The following is a 21,378-nucleotide window of genomic DNA, read 5'->3' on the forward strand; positions in this document are numbered from 1 at the left end:
GGATTTTTATGAGTAGACTGAAATCATGTTAGTAGTAAAGAACTGAATTCACATTTCTGAACACAGAACCTAACACTTCTTAAAACTGTGATGCACTGTAGTGGTTTTGGAATAAAACTAGTTAAGTCTATGTTCATGTTTACTAGTATTTGACTGGGGTTTTGTGTAATTAATTTGTGAATAATTACATTGCAGGTTACAATGTTGTAGTAAATATTCCCAAAGGAGCAACAAACATTGATATTCAACAGCACAGCTACTCAGGGAAACCAGAAGATGACAACTACCTTGGTAAAACCCTCCTGTGTACAACTCTGATGGATATCATAGAATCATAGAATCATAGAATCGATTGGGTTGGAAAAGACCTCCAAGATCATCGAGTCCAACCCTTGGTCCAACTCTAGCTCATTTACTAGATCATGGCACCCAGCGCCACGTCCAATCTGCATTTAAAGATCTCTAGGGATGGTGAATCCACCACCTCTCCGGGCAGCCCATTCCAATGCCTGATTACTCTCTCTGTAAAAAATTTTTTTCTGATATCCAACTTAAATTTCCCCTGACAGAGCTTAAGCCCATGCCCCCTTGTTCTATTGCTGAGTGCCTGGGAGAAGAGACCAGCCCCCACCTGGCTATAACTTCCCTTCAGGTAGTTATAGACAGTGATGAGGTCAGCTCTGAGCCTCCTCTTCTCCAGGCTAAACAACCCCAGCTCCCTCAGCCTCTCCCCATAGGACTTGTGCTCCAGTCCCTTCACCAGCCTTGTTGCTCTTCTCTGGACCCGCTCCAGCATCTCAATATCCTTTCTGAACTGAGGGGCCCAGAACTGAACACAGTACTCAAGGTGTGGCCTCACCAATGCAGAGTACAGGGGAAGGATCACTTCCCTGGTCCTGCTGGCCACGCTATTTTTGATACAGGACAGGATCCCATTGGCCTTCTTGGCCACCTGGGCACACTGTTGACTCATGTTGAGCTTCCTGTCAATTAGTACTCCAAGGTCCTTTTCTGCCTGGCTGCTCTCTAGCCACTCTGTGCCCAGCCTGTAGCGCTGCAGGGGGTTGTTGTGGCCAAAGTGCAGGACCCGGCACTTGGCCTTGTTGAACTTCATCCCATTGGAATCAGCCCATCTCTCAAGTCTATCCAGATCCCTCTGCAGAGCCCTCCTGCCTTCCAGCAGGTCGACACTCCCTCCCAACTTGGTGTCATCAGCAAATTTGCTGATGATGGACTCAATCCCCTCATCTAAATCATCAATAAAGATGTTAAACAGGACTGGACCCAACACAGACCCCTGGGGAACACCACTGGTGACTGGCCGCCAGCTGGATGCAGCTCCGTTCACCAGCACTCTCTGGGCCCGACCCTCCAGCCAGCTCTTAATCCAGGAGAGGCTACACTTGTCTAAGCCATGGGCTACCAGCTTTTTCAGGAGTATATTATGGGAGACAGTATCAAAGGCCTTGCTGAAGTCTAGATAGACCACATCCACAGCCTTCCCCTCATCCACCAGGTGGGTCACCTGATCGTAGAATGAGATCAGGTTGGTCAGACAGGACCTGCCCCTCCTAAACCCATGCTGGCTGGGTCTAATCCCTTGTCCACCCTGAAGGTGCTGTGTGATTGCACTCAGGATGAACTGCTCCATAACCCTGCCAGGCACAGAGGTCAGGCTGACAGGCCTGTAGTTGCCAGGGTCCTGCTTGCAGCCCTTTTTGTGGATTGGGGTGACATTCGCCAACCTCCAATCATCTGGGACCTCCCCAGAGAGCCAGGACTGTTGGAAGATGATGGAGAGCGGTTTGGCAAGCTCTTCTGCCAGCTCCTTCATCACCCTGGGATGGATCCCATCTGGTCCCATAGACTTGTTAGGATCCAGCTGGCTCAGTAAGTCGGTCACTATTTCCTCCTGGAATACAGGAGGGGTATTCAGCTCCCTCTCCCTGTCTACCAGCTCCAGAGGCCAGTTGTCTTGAGGGCCACCTGTCTTACTGGTGAAAACTGAGGCAAAGTAGGTGTTAAGTACCTCAGCCTTCTCCTCATCTTCCTTAACTATATTTCCCTCCAAGTCCAACAGAGAATGGAGGTTTTCCTTGCCCCTCTTTTTGTTATTAATGTATTTATAAAAGGACTTTTTGTTATCCTTAACTGAAATAGCCAAATTTACTTCAAATTCCACTTTTCTTTCCCTAATTTTTTTCCTGCATGACCTAGCTCTATCTGTAAATTCTTCATAAGTAGCCAGCCCTTTTTTCCATAGTCTGTAAACTTTCTTTTTATCCCTGATTTCTTGCAGAATCTCCCTATTTAACCAAGCTGGCTGTCTTCCCCTCCGGCTGGCCTTTCGGCACACTGGGACAGCCTGTTGCTGTGCATTCAAAATCTTCCTCTTAAAACATGTCCATCCCTCCTGGACCCCCTTACCTTTAAGGGTTGTTTCCCAGGGTATGCTCTGAATCAGTTCTTTGAATAGGCCAAAATCTGCTCTCCGAAAGTCCAAGGTAGAGGTTTTAATGGTGACTCTCCTTACATCCCTGAGGACTGAAAATTCTATTATTTCATGGTCATATGTTTTGTGCTCTTACCAGAGATCTGCCCTAGATGTATATTATCAGAAGGCTGATAAAGATTTTAGACGAAATATCTATTTACATTGTAACTTCATTTGCCTGAGTCTCTCAGTAGATATTAGTTTCCATAAAAATGAGTGAGATGTTGTTAGGTTCCTAATTCTTAAAGGAGTGTGTTCATCTGTCAGGGAATAGGAATTGCAGCATGTTCCATTATTTTGTCTACTTTTTACTTTGTTGTCACAGTGTTAATTAAAACTCCACAAGTGAACCTAGGAATAATGAAGATATTTGTTATTTTAAATCTTGGAAGTTTTTTTGTAAATGAAGGAATCTGCCCATCAACAAATTATCAGTTGTGTCTCATATTTCTCTTTTTCTATGATGTCTGTGTATAAAGATCAGGTATTAGTAGAATTGCAAGTGTATGTAGGTAACAAAGAATACATAAGCATTGTACCAAAAATCCTGGTTGTTCTATTTCACAGTAGTTACATTGTATCTGAAGTGCCTGGAAAAAATATTGATGCATATTTACTTTCTGTTTTCTTCCATTGTCATCCTAGTCAACAAACTTCAGAATTCTCAAAATATTTTCCTTGACACCTGTGGCCCAGTTGTTACACATGCAGTTGGCGGGACACAAACCCAACCCTTAATCCCTGACACTAGCTGTCATTTCAAGTGAAGTAATGCCTGAATAGCACACCTGTACTACAAATTCTACCTTATTTTTAAATTTTTTAACTTGTCATTTATTAATGTAAATTGGTCATTGTATTAAATTACCATTATAAATGTTTAATATTTATTTTTACTTTCATGTTTACTTTTAAAAGCCACTGCACTAGAAGTATCTCTAGCCAATATAAGTATGTAGGCTGTAGAAGAAGGCAGAAATACAGATAATTACTGTTTCCTTCTATATAGCAGAACCTAACCAAATTTAGAAGTCATGACTGGAGTCAGCCCTTCAACAAAACAAACATTAAATTACTATAGTGCAGAGAAAATCCATGTCAGCTGCTCAGGTGGAAGTTACCGATGATTAGGATTGAATCCACTCATTAGAATCTGTTTGATATGACTTCATACCATGGACTAGAATAAAGCTAAGTGTTGAAAAGAAATTATATTATTAAGAGTTTTTATTGATAGAACCTTTAAATTAAATAAATAATTTATTTCCAATGTTTTATTTCACTTATAGCTTTATCAGATATTCATGGAAATTTTATCTTGAATGGAAATTTTGTTGTAAGCATGTCAAAAAGAGAAATCAATATACAAGGAGCCATTTTTGAGTACAGTGGATCAAACAGTACGATAGAACGAATTAACTGCACTGATAGAGTTGAAGAAGAGCTCACCTTACAGGTGTATATTTACTTTTTTCATAAGTTTGATAATATCGTACATGAACATTATCTTCATAATTTTATATTCATATTCACTGAAAAACAGTTATCGTTTTATCTCAATCAAGGTTTTGTGTGTAGGGAATTTGTACAACCCTGATGTGCGTTACTCATTCAATATCCCAATAGAAGATGGCAGTGATTTGTTTACGTGGGATCCTTATGGACCCTGGCAAGACTGCAGCAGGATGTGCCAAGGTACTGTGAATTATTTTTTCATCAGAACTGAAGACCTGGCAGCATTTAGAAAGAGATTAGTCTTAAGTATTCTGGCTTTTCACCCTTATTTGTAAGTAAGAAACTTGTTACTCTCAGTAGTCTTTAAGTCCTCAGAGTGTTTAAGGACAAAATAAATTCTGATTTTTGTTTTTGCCATTTGCAGTATTTATGCAGGGCAATTCTATATTCAAGCCTACATTTGTAGGCATAGAAGTGGTTTATTTAAAAAAAAATAAAAAAAGGTTGAATCAAGTTTAATGCATCCTTAGAAAGCAGAATTGTATATCTACTAATATGCATTAGGCTTCTTTTATCCCTTTTCTAGATGGTTAGTGATTTGTCTAGTGTTTTTCATATACATTTTTTGTCTTTTTTGATCATCTGCTACATAGGATGAAGCTGTTGAAAGATGTATTTTGCTATTTTAAACTGTTATTTTATAGGACATTCCAGTGTAATAATAAAGCCACAATACTTATGAAATGTGTATATTTGTGTGTGTATGTACACATATCTTTGACAGACACTTGTATTAGTGAATACTAGTTTGAGTGTCTGTAGATGTGCTCATATGCTAGAGAAGTGGAGCATCTGTCAATGGTGCTGCTACTCCCAGCACTTCAGATCTTTTAGATACCTTGTGATCAAATTTTCTACTTCTTTAAAATAAAGGATCACAACCTCTTAGTTAACATTGTGGTTTGAAAATATGTTAATTAGCAAAGGGTGGACATGATACATTTGGAATACTTAGCCTGATGAGTGAATGGGCTGTTGCATTTTTGTAGTTCTCTGGCAGTTGATAGCCTGTGAAACCACTGTAGGACAGCTGGGAGATGGCAAAGATCACTGGGACAAGGTTGTTCTCCACCTGGAATGTAGTCAGAGGCACAAAACAGCATGTTTGTGCAGAACATGCTGTATACAGTGCTTAGTATTAATGGAGTATCTCAGTTAAATTCCTAAATTATTAATGGAATCCATAGGGCACTCTTAATTTAGGACCTTATTTGCTTTTTTTGGTGCTTTTACAAGGTATTCGAAGAAGAAGAATGACATGTATACATAAAAGTGATCGTGTGGTAGTGTCTGATCAAAGATGTGAATTTATACCCACTGTACCAAGTGTCTTTGAGGAGTGCAATACAGAGTGTGAATTAAGGTAAAAAGAGGTTCCTAACTGATGGAGCCATCATGGTCCTACATGTTTTGATTGATCGAGATTGAAACAAAGTAATTCAGATTTCTTTATCTTCTGTCCCTCCATCTCTCTCTACCTCCTTCATCCTTCCCGTCTCTCCTTCTTCTCTTCCAATCTTTTGGCATATTGGGTTTGTACATTATATTTACACCTCTGAATCTAAGTAAAACTAAGGGTAGTATTCTAGTTTTTATTGTAAAGTACAAAGTCTCTTGTTATGATTGTGAATCTGTTCTATATATCCTGGCACAAAAACTTGTATTGCGGGATGGAATACATTTTCCATCAGAATTGTACCCACAACTGGAACTAATTTGAAGCAGACTTGTGTTTTTACACTCCAAGAAAGTCCACACTGAAGTATTCAGAGGATGAAGAGTTAGAATTATAGCTTACATTTTTCAGTCACCTAGGAGATTATGACAAAAGATCCTTTAAATTTAAAAAGTTGTTTTAAGCCCATGAGTCTAATTATTTTATATTGGTTTGAAAATCTCAGTAATGAGACAGACTTTTCTGTTCCCTAAAATGCATATATAACTTTACATTATAATCCTTGGCACATTCTCTGAGTGCTTTATTTACCATGGTCATATTCTTTAAAACATAGTTAGCTTTCTACAACAGTTTGTCCTTGTAGGTGGCACAGTGCTGGCAAAAGTGACTGCACATCAAGGTGTGGCCCAGGGTATCGTTCTATTGAGATCCGTTGCATGAAATACTCTATTTCAAAGGGACTCAGTGCTCCAGTGGATGACAAGTACTGTGCTGATCAGCAGAAACCACCAGCCAGAGAGCCCTGCCATGGTGACTGTATGTTAACAAACTGGCACTACACAGAATGGTCAGAGGTACAAATTACACAGTTTATAATTGTACCATTATAGTTCTGGTTAGCATTCATACCAAATTTTTATCTGTATAGTATTTTTTTTAGTTTCACTAAAAGGAAACAGTGTTTGACAAATAAAGATTTGCTGGAGCAGCTAATACCAGTATTTCAGCAACTTCCTCGTATTTTTTTTAAGAAACTGTAGTTTGTTTGTGGCTTGGTTTTGGAAGTCAGCAGAGATTTTGTATGTTTTATTTACAGTCTTAATAATTTAGTTGGTATTTTGGAGAAAAAGAGTAAGTACAATTTCAGTTTTATTCTTCATTCAGGAATTTTCTCTTGTAACTACTAAACAAAGTGCGGAATTTATCTCAAATGAGCATATTAGCAGCTTGTGCATTAAATGTAGTACACATTTGTTTAGCACAATCATTAATGTCTTTCACCTTGAAGACTAATAATGTATTTTGACCTGGTTTTATAGTGTTCTGTTTCTCTTTCCTCTTAGTATTTTCTATATATTGCAGTGTTCCAAGACCTGTGCAGGAGGTGTCAGAACCAGAGAAGCTTTTTGTATGAACAACTTGGGGCATCATCTTTCTGACAGAGAATGCCGGGAACTTCCAAAGGTTGTAACACAGAGTTGCAATGAATTCTTATGTCCAAGCTGGTCAGTTACTGACTGGAGCAAGGTAATGAAACCATGTGAAACTTAAGGCACATTTTGTCCTATTCATCAATATTAAAATAAATGCACTAAATGAGGTTTTTTATTCCATTTTGTGTCACAAAGTAATAAAAAATCCGAAGTTTTACAATTTAACTGATACACATCCCAGATATATAAAAAAAACGGTACAAGAGCTTCTGTAAAACACTCCTAGAATATTTTTTTCTCCTAAGTTTTCTTACGTTAAAATGAAGTAGTGAATCTACTTAAAGTAAATCTATTTACAGTAATATGCATACCTTCCCTTTTTATGAAGCAATGAGAACTATAAAACCAACTGACAAACAGAATTATGTTCATTTTATTATAGATTATATGGATCTAAAAGAATCATACTTAGTTTAAATATTTTTCCAGTGAAAGCTGTGATATATGCACTCATATGTTAAACAAGTATTCTTTATTCTAATGGAAATAAATTATCTGTACATAGTTCTTATATTTTGTAGCTTAGAATCTTAATAGTGATTTCTTTTTTTTAGCATTTGAGTTGATGCTTACAGCAAGTGGAGAATTCATAAGAGAACTAGGTTTTTTTGGACTACTTACATTTCATGGAATATTTTTGTAATTTATGTGATCCTAAAATCCGAAAAATTACTAAAAGAAATTGAAGCCATTAAGGCAGATTCATGTCTTTACAAACCAATGATTCTAATAATTTTACAGTGTTCTGTGACATGTGGCAGTGGAATGAAGCATCGTCAAGTCTGGTGCCAACTTAATGATGAACTATTGAGAGATGATTTCTGTAATCCAAATGATAGACCAGAATCAGTAACACCGTGTGAACTTCATGAATGTGCATCTTGGCAAGTAGGGCCTTGGGGATCAGTGAGTACATAAGGATTCCTGACTTCTTGTTTTATAGTTCAGGCTATGAGTGATCACAAAACAATATCTTTTAAACATTTTAATTTAATCTTTAAAGAGTTGTTTCAGTTGAATTGATTCACACATTTGTTTGCAGGATTCCATTGGCTATCTACATTGAAATTTAGGAACACCCAAATATAAATTACATGCCTAAAATAGCCATTGATCCTGAGCCTTAATGTCAAAGATGCTTTTGCACACCAATGTATTATAACACCAGAATATTGAAAATGTGGGTAGCAAACTGTTCAGATGAATGAGACAGGTGAAAGACCAAATATTTATAGATGAGTGGGCATATTCAAGTGGTCGCTTCAATTAAGATCATAGAAGTGCATATGCTAATAATAGTAGGCAAAAAGACTTACTATTTTGTTGTTATGTTTTGTTTTTACATTTGGTGATAAATAGTCTGCTATCTATTTATGTGAAAGTACTGTTGAAAAATATGTTCCTGTGTGCAATGACACTCACCTAACATATACCAGAGTGGCTTCAAAATTCTGGAAAAAAGTGATTTAATTTGCAAAAGAAACTTTTGTCACCTAATGAGAAATAGTTAACAAAATAAGGTATTCAATTTCATGGAGATTTGATAAAATCAGGTTACTCAAACCAACAGTAGTGCTGGATTATTCATTGTTTCTTTTAAGTTAGTGGGAATTCATAACTCAATAGCAGATGATACATATTTTTTTACATATCTTTTAGTAAAATACAGAATAAATATGCCTCTGGAAATTAAGTATATTATTAACTTAGACATTTCTTTTATTTTTTTTACTATTTTTACCATAGAGATAACCACAGTGTTGAATGTTGAATTCCTTTTGTGTAATCTTTTGATCACAAGGTGCTGGTTTTCCATTCCTACAAACTAAGTGCAAAAATGAAATAAAAAATGAATTCAGTCCCATGATAGAATTCTTCTGAATAAAAAATAGCTTGCTGGAGTAGTTTGTACAAACAATTTGCCAATCCATGTCACTGTAGAAGACCTCTTCATTGCAGTTTTTCTGCTATATCATCTGGTAATAGCCATTCACAACTGAGTTTTTACAAATATTTGTACTTGAAGCACAACATTTATAGGGATAGGATTTGTGTCACTTTATTTTTAGCCATCTAACATTTTAGTTGCCTTTTTTATGTCCGCTCTTGTCAAACCTCCTAACGAAGGGAGAGACCTTTAACAGCTACAGCTCATGATTCAGTTGGAAGCCACTCCTTAATCCTGCTTTCCCCCACCTCCACTTTCTGTACACCAGTTTTTATTGCTGAGCATTATATATCAGGGATTGTTCCTTTGATCAGGTCAAGTCAACTTTTCTAGCAGTGTTCTTTCCCAGTCTCCTGCTCACCTTCAGCCTACTCACTGCAGGGGACAGAATGGGGGGAAAGAGAGAAAGCTTGTATCTTGCACAAGCACTATTGAGCAGTAGCCAAAACATTGGTGTGTTATGGACACCGTTTAAGTGCATTATGGTCTGCCACAAAGGTTAACACCATCTCAGTAGTCATTCCTATGTATGTTGGAAGGAATTTTAAAGTAGTAGATGTAATAGAAGTGAAATTTGATTATAAATGGTGCCATTTCAAGTGTGTGAAGTTATTGATTTAACAGTGTTCTGTAACGTGTGGACATGGATACCAGCTGCGGGCAGTCAAATGTGCCACGGGGACTTACCGTGTTATTTTGAGTGATGACAGGGAGTGCAATGCTGCTACTCGTCCTAGAGATAACCAAGTAAGTTAAAAATACCTCTCTGCTTAGTTAAAATCATCTAAATACAAGTGTTGTCTACTGACTCTTGGAGGCAATTTGAAGGAAATAAGTTCTAAAATGAGAAAAAAAACTGTTGAAACTATCTGCTTTTTTTTCCACAAATGTCAGATTTGGCCTAGGGAAAAAAGTAAAGGAAGAGAAATTTCGACATTGAAAGCTTGAAAATTTCGTGTATGATTGAAGAGTTAATGATTTAAACAAATCTGGACGCCTGTGATTATTTGGTAGTGGGGGAAGCTACAGCATGTAGAATATTATTAGGAGACTGCTTGCTATAATGCTTAACAACTAATGGTATCTAACTGGCTTGGTATTCCCTAAAATTCTACTTATTCTTAAAAAAACAACATGGTTACTTGAAGAAAGCTTCAGTTGCTGGAATAATACTGATTAAAAACTTTGTAGAAATGGATTATGATTCTGTATGGTTCCTTACCTGTTTTTCTTACCTCAGTTTATTTACTTCATCACTTCACTTAATTTTGTAGAAATGGATTATGATTCAGTACGGTTCCTTAACTTTTCTTCTTACCTCAGTTTATTTACTTCATCACTTCACTTAATTTAAATCTGTCATTTTTTAATACCTCTTGATTTGACAGAAAACAAAGCAACTCAATGAAAAGTCTCTGAATAACTCCAGGAAAGAGTTAGCAGATCGTATTTTCTTATTCATTAATGCTGGCTTATTTTAATAGTAGGATCTGTGTCTGCAGAGTCATTTGCTTTACATTTGTCTCTTCTTAAATGTATAAATTGAAAGCTTTTTTCCCCCTCACCCTCACAGGAATGTGAATTGCCCTCTTGTCCAGAAAATACAGAATTATGGACTACATCACTTCCTCTAGTTCGTGTGGGGAAGGTGACCCAATGGAGATATGGATCATGGACCCCAGTATGTAATGTAGCAGTCACATCTTGTGGAGCAGCTATCCACTCATTCACCCATTTTCCCATAAAGCTCTCCTTAATATATTTTTCAGACTTAAATCTACTTGGGATAAATTAAAAAGGAATTCTCATATTTTTTTTAAGAGAAGAACCTGTTTCTTGAGGAGATAGACACTCCCAGCAAACCATGTACTTTAAATCCAATCAGGGAAAATAACAAGAGAAAAAAGTGAGATTCTAAGAGCTGGGGTTCTGAGAAAAATAGTTTTCATACAATTGAGAGTGTGATAGGAAGTGTTTTTTAAAAGTAATTGATCCATTTCTGAGTATGGAGGATATCTCTGATTTTAAACTATGATTTAAATAATTTATGTGAATAGTATAAACAGTTTGGGTCTTTGAAAGTCTAATTGGACATTTTTTGTGAAATCATCATTATGATAGTGGTTCCTACACAACTCTTTGATGGAAGATTTTTTTTTATTTTGATAATGTTGAAAATTATTTATACTGGATAGCAATGTGAAATTTTGAAACTATCTATAAAAATGTGTGTGTGTGTCTGTTAATTGTGTCTTATAACTTTGCACAACTATTTTAAGTAATTAGCAGTAAAGTGTGCATAGACTGAGGCTACTCAGAAACTCCTCACTAAATCCACCTTGAACTTCTCAGATATAAAGGCATCAGAAGGGGCTTAACGGAATATGATAATACAAACAATAATAGTAAATGGATTGTGAATATCAGTTTTTATTTTAACAGCTGATGTAAATATTGCATCACTGTGTAATAACTAAAATGTTCAGGAAGTTATCAATGTTTCTCTTGTTAATAAATAGAGAAATTTCCTTTGCAACTGTGTAATTATTCCATATTATAGTTTAAATGCTACCTGTTTATATGTGCTGAATTACGTCATGAGAATTAAGGTCATACAATTCCATTCCAAGCCAACAGGAATTCTTAAGGCCTAAACCATCCAGCAATATTTCACTTTCCTTTCTGAATTCATGACTCAATATTAAGATGAAATGGCAGTCTAATTTAATTCTAAATTCAAGCTGATACTAAGCTATGTTAGTATTTTAGATACATGCATGATCTTGTTTTGGTCTCCTAAACTGTGATGAGCTTGGATTGTTCTCTGACAGTGCTCTGCAACCTGTGGGAAGGGTGATCGTGTTCGCTATGTGAGTTGTAGAGATGCTCGTGGAGAAATAGCAGATGAATCTTTCTGTGCTCATTTACCACGACCAGCTGAAATTTCAAGCTGCTTTAGCCCATGCGGGGAGTGGCAAGTTGGAAATTGGTCCCCTGTAAGTATTAATTGTAACATATTTTTAGTGTCTATTTAGATTACTGGCCAAAGTTTTTGTTTAGAAATTGAAAGCTCATATTTTGTGCAAGTGTGATGAAATTGAGTCCCTCAAAAAAGCAACGTATTTGTTTCTACTTGTGGAAAGTAAATATAAATGTCTTTGGTTATTAATTATCAATGTGTTGTTACAAACTCTGTGTTCATTTTTTGGTCAGTGCACAGTTACATGTGATAGTGGACTAGTAACAAGACAAGTTGTCTGTGTCAACTCTCATCAACAAATCAATGAAAATTACTGTGATCCTGAAGGCCGACCTCCTGAGGAACAAGAATGTAACATGCCACCATGTCCACCCATTTATCATCATATTCCGAAAATACATGACCATCCAAGCCATTTTCCAGAAATAGGTTATCTCCCAATACATCGTCCACAAGACAATTTAAACCAGTGGAACCATCCCTCTGTGGGAGGGTATCAGTGGAGAACTGGACCCTGGGGAGCAGTAAGAATTTTTTTTGAATATATTAATCTGTTCTCTCACATGTGTGTTAATATTTCTAGAAATGTTATTGCAGTACAGATTTGGTTGAAAGAGAAGCACATTAATTTTTAAAATTATTATTATTGTGGTTATTACTGTTATTCAGAATATATTAAATTTTAAATGTAATTTTTCAGTGATTTGAAATTTAAAATACTTCTACTTAGTAGTCACTTTTATTTGCAAATGTCAGTTTTGAAAGTTAATGTTTAAAAGCCAAGTTGTTTTAACAACATATTTTACATTTTTCTGGTCATGCAATGGCAATACATATGTTTACATGTTTTGGTAGTGCTCTAGTACTTGTGCAGGTGGATTTCACCGTCGAGTTGTAGTATGTCAAGATGAGGAAGGAAGAAGTGCTAGTTATTGTGATGAGGCAACAAAACCTCCAGAGTCGAGACACTGTGATTCTGGACCCTGCCCACGGTGGAATTTTGGGAGCTGGGGAGAAGTAAGTGCATTTCACTTTCAAAGGGAAACATTGTTTACAACATAAGCTTAGAAGTAGAAACATAAATATTTGTGAGTGGAACCAAACACCTTTTTTTAGGTACTCAGAAAGAGTGAGTTTCAACCTGTTTATTTAAACTTTGATCAAATCCAGAACTGTAGTGGAAATATGAGTTGTGTGAATAAACATCCAAAAGAAGAAAGTATTGTATGATGCTAAGGATGTACAACATACAGTCTTGCAGTAGTATCTTGAATATTGAGACCTACAAAAATATATTCTGTTACAAAAAGATTAATTTTATACAGAAAAAGCTGTGATAGCTAGTCTAAAGATAAAAATGAGCAAAAGAAGCTGAGAAAAACTTTTACATCTACTTTCATAGGTACTGACTAGAGCAACTGCAAGTTGTAGTAGCTACTGGGTTAAAACTACAAATTAGAAGTATGAAAATGGGATCAGACATCCAAGGTGTGCCTCAGTGAGAATGTTTTGATGAAACATTTTATGTTATTGGGCAATTTCTCCATGCCATGTGATGTCATATCTTGACCACACATTTTTGCTCAAAAACTACAGAAAGAGCTAAAAATGGTTAGTTTTGCATTTATTCTAATCTAGCCTCTTATGATTCCTGCCCACTTTTCTTATTCTTGATAAATCATCATGTTGAGTTGAAAAAAGAAGAAAAATTGGTTGAGTGACTTTTTAAATTTACTTTTTCCCCCCTCATTTTGGCCAGATTTAGCCATTCATTTCTCACAGCCAGTCTGAGTGTCTTTTTTTTTCCTATCCACAGCTGCAGACTTGGGATTTGGTTAATGCAGATGCTGCCGTTTTTGTCTTATTTGGCATCTTTGGGAATGCAGTAAAAAGCTATAAACTACTACAGGATGTTTTTAAGAGCTCATCAGGAATGAGAGTTCGTATTTTTATCTGGTTTTGCAGAATTACAGGCAAACCAAAACCCAGAAGACACATCCTACGTGTGTTTTAATCTGTATAAATTAAACTATGCAAAAATATGCCCAGTGTCTGAGTTTTTTGCCCAGTGTCTGGCAGCAAAAACTAGCTTTAAAAAAGTTTCCATATTTTCCTCGTAGTAAATAAAGAGATACATGCACATTTATTCTCACAAATGCTTACTTCTGCTTGACAGAGTAAAATCTCTGAAACAGACTTTCTGCGGAAAATCACTTGATAAACTATAAAAATGTAGTTTGATAAATGATTTGGTGAAAGAATTTTTTTTCATTACATAAGATTAGACTTTTAAGTCCCTTTTCTAGAACAGGATGTCAGGGGAATATGGAAATAAACATAATAGATACTAACATGTATTGATCTTTTGGTTTAATGGTATGTAATGACTCTCTTAACAGAATTATTGCTTGTAAAATTCTGTATTTCAGTGTACTCAGACATGTGGAGATGGAATAAAGACAAGACTGGTGATTTGTCAGCTTCCTACTGGCCAAATGTTGGGTGATCAAAACTGTGAAATTCTAGACAAGCCACCTAATATGGCACAATGTAATGTGCATTCTTGCCCTGGTGATGTTTCATGGCATCGGGGACCGTGGAAATCGGTACGATAGCATTCACTAACATTTTTTGCTTTTATTCTTTCTGTCACTCTATTTCCCCTTGTCTTTTCAAAGTTGTGTTATTGTTTTATTTGATAACAGTGACATAATGCTGCATGTGGAATATAGTCTGTGTAGTTTTATTAAGAAATAGTTCCTGCAGTCACTGAATTAAATGAGAAGCAGCCATTTCCTTCATTGGGAACCGGTATCATGCTCTGCAAGAGATTATAGGAAATATTTTGAAAATTACCAAAAATCATCTTAGTTGTTTTATTTTGAAGGGTTATGATTTGATCTGTGTTTAAAAGTATATGTTGTAATTTATGATGTACTATTATCTACATATATATATTTGTAAAAAAAGTCCAAACTTTTAAATGCAGAACTTTTTTCCTATGGTCTATTTAAATGTAAAATAACTCACACACATGTATAATATACTCTGTCATCAAACATTTTACTCGATATTACCTGTACATTTGTGTATAAATGTTTATTAGTGGTTTTAAAACAGGGACTAATTAAAGCTATCTATGTATAATTATGTATGTAACTATAATGTGTTATTGTCTACATGTCACTGTCTATTAACGTGTAAAAATGTTTACTGTAATCACCATTAATCTTTAAAATTGCCTCTAGCAGATTATTAACATCCTAAAGTAATCATAGCAAACTCTGCAATATAGAGTACATTTTATTTCCCAAGCTGTGAATTTGATAACAATATCAATTATTGTGCTAAATTCTAAGGAGAATATTGGCAATCAAAGGAGTCTGTATCCAGTTCTGGTTCCATCAAATTCAGCAAAAAACCTTTCATTAACATCCCTGGAAGGTGGACTGTGGCAACAGTTGTTTGAGGTTTTTTTATTAAGAAAATTATGTAATTTGGTTCTTTGAATTAATATGGGACTTTTTGAAAAATATTTTCCAGTTTCAACTATAATAATTTAGTAGTGTTTATATAATCTATTATAATTTATTGCAAATAGACTATAAAATGGGAGTTTGAATTTATGGTATACCACAGTTATCTCTTTCTTCCACTATGCAAAACAGAGTTTTTGTTTGTGTTTGGCAGACACCAGAGTATCTTATTTAGCCATTAGCCAAACAATTAATGGTGACTTGCTAATGCTGAATTATTGTATATACTTCAGGTGCTGAGAAGACTAACATGGTCCAGCACACAGTTGCCTTTGAACTCAATGTTTCTTTTCCTTTTATATCAACAATTATTCACAACCTGTTCATTCCCTGAGCAATACAGTTTTTCCTGCATTAATATGTTACCTGTAAGTTCTTGTATTGTAAATGTTACATAGGTCTTATTTTCATAAAGATTTTCATGTTGTTTGTGTATCAATTGACATAAAAAGCCATTTTAATCCATCAAAAACTAAGTTTAGAATGGATTCTATATGTCAGAGAGAAATTTTATGGCCTCTATTTTATATATGATTGCAAACTCTATGGTTAACCCATAAAAGATATAATTCCATCACACTATCATATGCTGTTATGCAGAAACAAGTGTAGCAGATTCAGGAAATAAAGGCAGGCTCACATATGGAGTATGCTGTCACATTTTAGTAATTTAGATAGTTTGATTGCTGGCAACACACAAACTTAAAAACTTAAAAAAGAGCAAAGTGAATTCATTGAGGCTGACTATTAAGAAGGAGCATAAAAGCTTTAGTCACAGGAACACTCTTGCAGCCTAGCACAAACAGCTTTGTTTAGACATGAAAAACTAGTGATGTGTTAGTTTGACCCTGATATAAGTTATTCCTTTTAATATAGGGAACTGTTAGTGACTGGAGGCTGAAGTCCTCAAGCCTGTCACATCTACACTTACTTCCTTCTCTATATAGACAGCAAGAACCAGAGAAAACACTACTTATCTTTTTCATGAAAGTATTGAGTGATATTTACATGTCAGGACAGCAATGCAGTACACTTTTGTATCTACTAGTGAGATTCCAATGTTAAGCAGAAACTGAGATGCAAGAATTTCCACTTGTGGTGTAATTTTCTGTAATAAATTCTGCCACTTTTTTTTTTCTGACATGCATTTCAAAGATTGGGAGGGTGAGTAAAAAGAAGGAAATTTCTGACTAATTGTTTTTCCTGGAAAAACTCCTTGACCTTCTTGAGTATGGGCTCTTCTCTGGCCCAGCCAGTTCAGAAATGGTATCAAAATTGCTTAAAAAACTTTTTCATCGTTCTTATGTAGCTTTGTCTAAACAGTGTCTGAACTGCTCATGGATTATTCCAGCTTTTCATAGCAAGATAGTTTCCTCTTTGATTTTAGATACCAGCAGAAATAGATTCAGCAAAAAGTCAAATTAGCCAAGACTAATTCAGAACCCTCAGTCACGAACCTGATCCACCATGTAGAAGGATTGTTCTAGTTTATCAGTTGTCAGTCTTTTGTGCTTTCTTCCATACTGGGACATTCTAGCTTCTTCCTAACAAAGAATTCTAGCAAGAAACTGCTGATATGGCACTTAGTGCCATGGTCTAGTTGACAAGTTGGTGATTGGTTAGAGGCTGGACTAGATGATCTTGGAAATATTTTCCAACCTTAGTGATTCTGTGATTCCAATTTTTTCCACTAGCTATTGCTATATGGGAGAATAGAAGACTTTTGACAGTATGCTTTCTAAGTACATTTCATTCAGTTATTGATTAATTTTTCATAATGTAATTAAAATAAAACATACCTTGTAAATGCACAACAGGGCAGTTGCAAGGAAGACTCTGCTTATTGTTTGAAGCCAGAATTGTGGTTGATGCTTTCTGCAGTTTGGCAGGTATGGGCTGTTACACTTATAACGTCTATCTGTGGCTACCAGAGCTGACCATCACAAGGCTTAAAGGCTGTGTGCTCCTCTCTTACTGATTTTTGCAGTTGTCCAAATGGATGTGAAGCAAGTCAATCTCAAATTCTGAAGGCTTATTCCACTCCAGGAAGCTTTCTCAGAAATGTCATGCATCTGCAGAAACTTTGATTCTTTGGTAATCTATGAATCTTCAATTCGGTCCAGTATTTTCATATAATGACATCCAAACCAGAAAGACTCTCTGAAGTTTTTCAAGGAAGGTGGTTAGGAAACACATCCTTATGCCTGTAAGTTGAATTTGTTTGATCTAGAGGTCATTGAGAGACTCTGACAATGATCTTTTTAGAATGTGGCTTACATCGTCATCCCTCTCAGTTTTTTGCAAGTTTTGCAATTGTGTTTAGTAAGAACTGAATCATTCTCATTTTTTTCTTTTTTCTTTATATTAACTGCTTTTTCAACAAAATCCAGAGAAAATGAAATGGGTTCACACCCAGTCCATACATCTTGAAAGAATACTGGTGTCAGTTTTTAATGTAATTGAGGTTTATAAATATACCAACATTCCTAAATTCAAATGTTTCAAAATTTGAAACATTTTATTTCAATTTCATTGCCAAATTGTCATGTATCAAAGTACACTGCATCTTTTTTGATATATAGAAATAAGAATACAGATGTATATATTTTGATATATGCATATTTGTGATGTATTTATGAGTAAAATTATACTTGAAGTAAATATAACTGCTTACTTTAATGTAGTTGCACCACCAGTAAATTTAGCTCATATATCCTGAATATTTTTCTATTATGCTACTCTAGTTTCATTGGTGAAGGGGTTGAGGCAATGTTCCAAAACTTCATGAAAGAATGAAGAAAGTACAAGCTGAAAAGTATGGAAACCATATGTCACATTATATAATGTCAAGAGAAATGGCATAGTGTTCTGACAGCTATCTAAGAGTACTTTGTTCTAGTATAGATTTTTATTGTATCACTTCTTTCAAGAGCGCATTGTTTGATTTCTGTGTTTAGTCCAGGCAGTAAGACCTCTGGTTTATTGTATTAATTTTCATCACAGTGGTTCTGGTTTTCTGACCCTAATGGCAACCAGTTGTGTTTTACTTGAAGCATGAAAAGAGAATTACAAATTTGCAAAGATACCAGAAGGCTTTTAAACTGAACCATAATTAGTATATATAACAATTTTGTGCTGGAAGAGTTTTAGAATAATCTATCTTAATTGAGTTTAAGAATGATGCTTTGTTACTTTCAATATTAAGCTCTTTTAAATTTGAGCAGCATTTCCCATATCTACGTGCTTTAGTATTCTGACAATTGTCTGTAACCTGACAAAAAGTTGCGTGGGAATGCAATCAAGTCAAATGTTAGTTGGAACAATGGTTATGTTTAGGTATAACAAATCTGCAGCTACATAGTTCAGATATATTTAGTCTTGAGAAGCTTTGGTGTATAGCATGTTAGAGATTAAAATACAACTTTTAGCAGTACTAGGACAGGAAATAATTTGACACACAGTAGCAAGTCAGGAGGTTTTACATGCCAAAACTCTTGCCTAGTACCTGGGCAAAATGTGTAATATGTTTTATTTTACTTCTGCTGTTCAACAAGGGATAACTCTTCTATGCATCTAGTATGCATTTCTTAATGGAGGTTTTTTTGTCGTGCCTTCACATTAAGGATTCTATTTGACTACTAACTGAAGCATCTCCTTTCTATCTCAGTTTCTTTTAAGGTTTTGATATTTTTATCTTGGTTAAAATGTCTTATCTTCCTTTCTAGTCTCTTTCTCTAAAATGCCACCTAGTTTGTTGCCTGCACAATAGAAAACAATGTAACTTGCTCAAAATTCATGATCTCTCTCTTTATATATACTTCTGTTGTGCTGTGTATCTTTAATTTTTACATATTTTTCTGAAGGTTTTAGGAAGCATGGGCAGGTATTATGCTGGAGGAATAGAATAAACTATTCCTATACGGGAAGACAAAATCCTCAGGGTTCACAGAGTGGGGAAAGTTTGTTCACATTTTTGGATGACAATTTTAGTGTATTTAGGAGCTTGACTTTATTTTTGGCCCTCTGTGGTTTTTCAGTGCTTACAAAAGTACTTAAAGATCCAGGCAGACAAACAGCAAGGTTTCTGCTTAGGCAGTTGGTGGTAGCAGTTGATGTTACCTTGAAAGTTTTGTATTTCATTTGGGTGTTCATTCTTATATGAGTGTGGATAGGTGCCTAAATTTTATCATAAACATTTTAACCTGAATTATTTTAACTTGAAATATGTTTCTTTCTCATCCTTTCTCTTTCCTTTAGAAAGAATACATGGCTCTTTTCAGCAGATAATTATACTTTGTCTGAAATGTTCATAAAATATAGATTTTAATTTTTTTAAATTTTCCTCACTCTTAGGGTTTGTATGTAATTCATAATTACTTGTGATTCAGAGAAAATAGGCATAAAAAGAGTGAATCATCTTTGAAGTTACCTTTAAGTTTTACTGCTATTACTTACTGCCCTTCAGACACACAATGTAATATTCTTTGAAGTGACTTTTTTTCTAGTTCTTCAGTTTTCTACTTACTTGCTCCAGAATAATTTTGATACAATTCTGTCTTTGCGGTAGTGGAAGAAATCTGTTATTTCTTTTAATGAATATGAATCTAATTTTTTTTTAAAAAATAGTCCCAGTCTCCTTCCAGTGTTGTTACTGCCAGGTATCCCATTGACCTCTGCAGAAGTAGAAGCAGCCCAAACTTGCATAAGTAAAATATTTATTTTTCTTTTTATTGGAAAAATTCTTACTATGTATGACAAGTGCCTTCATTCACTTTTTCCAATGTGTAAAAAGTATTTATATCTTTAAAAATAATCTTTTATATTAAAAGGGAATTCAGAATCAGTAAATTTGGTTTTCAAAACCAGCTTCAGTTTTTTACCTCTACTTCTACTGCTGCCTAATGTTGAACTTCAAAATACCTCACTGCCAATACAGCACATTAAATTAATATTGCAGGGCCTGACATCTTAAGGTTAGCATCTGCTATTCATTTTTTAAAACTTGGGAAATTGATGGGGGGGGTCCTTTTCAGAGATAACTGATAACATATGTCACTGCCCAAATAATGTTGTAAAACAGACTTGGGATAGTGAATCTCATTTAGGGTCATTCTAATAAAAATGAAAAAAGAAATACTTGTTTCCAAAATTCAAAAGCAAATATCTATATAATGTTCATCAAGTTTAGAGGAAATTTCTCCTTTTTGGTGCTATGTTGGATGTATAGCTTGAAAGAATAAATAATTTATAATGTATGTGTGATAATTTAATTTAATGACTGTTACTTGTGTCTGTGAAATACAGTTGCTTTTTAACCCTTCTTTTTCATGCATGTTGTGTGGCTTTGTGTTTATATTTATTGTGCCCCTTATTAAGGAATGTTAATGTTTACAGTCCTTAAAAATAAACAAAAGTGTGGGATGGGAACTAACCACTTTTCCTGAAGGTGAGAGTTGTTTTGCTCTAGAGTAACCTTTGTGTTGGAATTAACTACATATGATATGTTAGTGACATTGTTTTCATGGGGAAAGCTCGCATACTTAAACAGAAAAAGAATACTGTTACTGATAAAAGCAGCAGTTGATGCCATTGGTCAACTGGACTAAAATAGGTAGATGGCACATGACCTTTGATGACTAAGCTTAAAGATCCTAGCTGTTGGACCTTTTGCTGGAGCTCCAGTTTTATGGCCCAGTCCTTTCCCACTTAGTCAGTGCCAAAAGACATAGAAAACTGAGGATCATAACATAATGCTCAGCTCTTAATGTCAAAAACATAACATGGTTTTTTGCATTCCTACAACCCTTTTGCAGGAAGAGGTTTGCAGAACTTTCAGACACTGAATTTAGAAAGAGGACAAGTAGAGGGTAACTTATTAAAAAAAAAAAGTTATTATAAAAATGCTACAGACCCCCAACAGCCAGAATATAACAGAAGGGGAAAAGAAGCCAGGTGGTCCTCAACAGTGTGCCTAAATACATACAGCCATTTAATGAGAAAGAAAGGAATATGA

At 35.3% G+C, this 21,378-nt stretch overlaps 1 protein-coding gene across 1 annotated transcript in view; it reads left to right on the forward strand.

Annotated features, from left to right (window-relative positions):
- The window catches only part of ADAMTS20 (ADAM metallopeptidase with thrombospondin type 1 motif 20), a 91,650-nt gene that overhangs the window by 46,267 nt on the left and 24,005 nt on the right, over positions 1-21,378 (forward strand). The window contains exons 16-28 of the mRNA XM_071552364.1: positions 196-291; positions 3,784-3,950; positions 4,060-4,189; positions 5,246-5,372; positions 6,052-6,262; positions 6,771-6,935; positions 7,643-7,807; positions 9,474-9,596; positions 10,423-10,530; positions 11,681-11,845; positions 12,063-12,353; positions 12,685-12,846; positions 14,259-14,435. Coding sequence (XP_071408465.1) covers positions 196-291; positions 3,784-3,950; positions 4,060-4,189; positions 5,246-5,372; positions 6,052-6,262; positions 6,771-6,935; positions 7,643-7,807; positions 9,474-9,596; positions 10,423-10,530; positions 11,681-11,845; positions 12,063-12,353; positions 12,685-12,846; positions 14,259-14,435 — 2,087 coding nt within the window. The remainder of the gene's footprint in view (positions 1-195; positions 292-3,783; positions 3,951-4,059; positions 4,190-5,245; positions 5,373-6,051; positions 6,263-6,770; positions 6,936-7,642; positions 7,808-9,473; positions 9,597-10,422; positions 10,531-11,680; positions 11,846-12,062; positions 12,354-12,684; positions 12,847-14,258; positions 14,436-21,378) is intronic.

This window comes from Pithys albifrons, chromosome 3, assembly GCF_047495875.1.
Source record: "Pithys albifrons albifrons isolate INPA30051 chromosome 3, PitAlb_v1, whole genome shotgun sequence".
Classification (NCBI taxonomy): domain Eukaryota; kingdom Metazoa; phylum Chordata; class Aves; order Passeriformes; family Thamnophilidae; genus Pithys; species Pithys albifrons.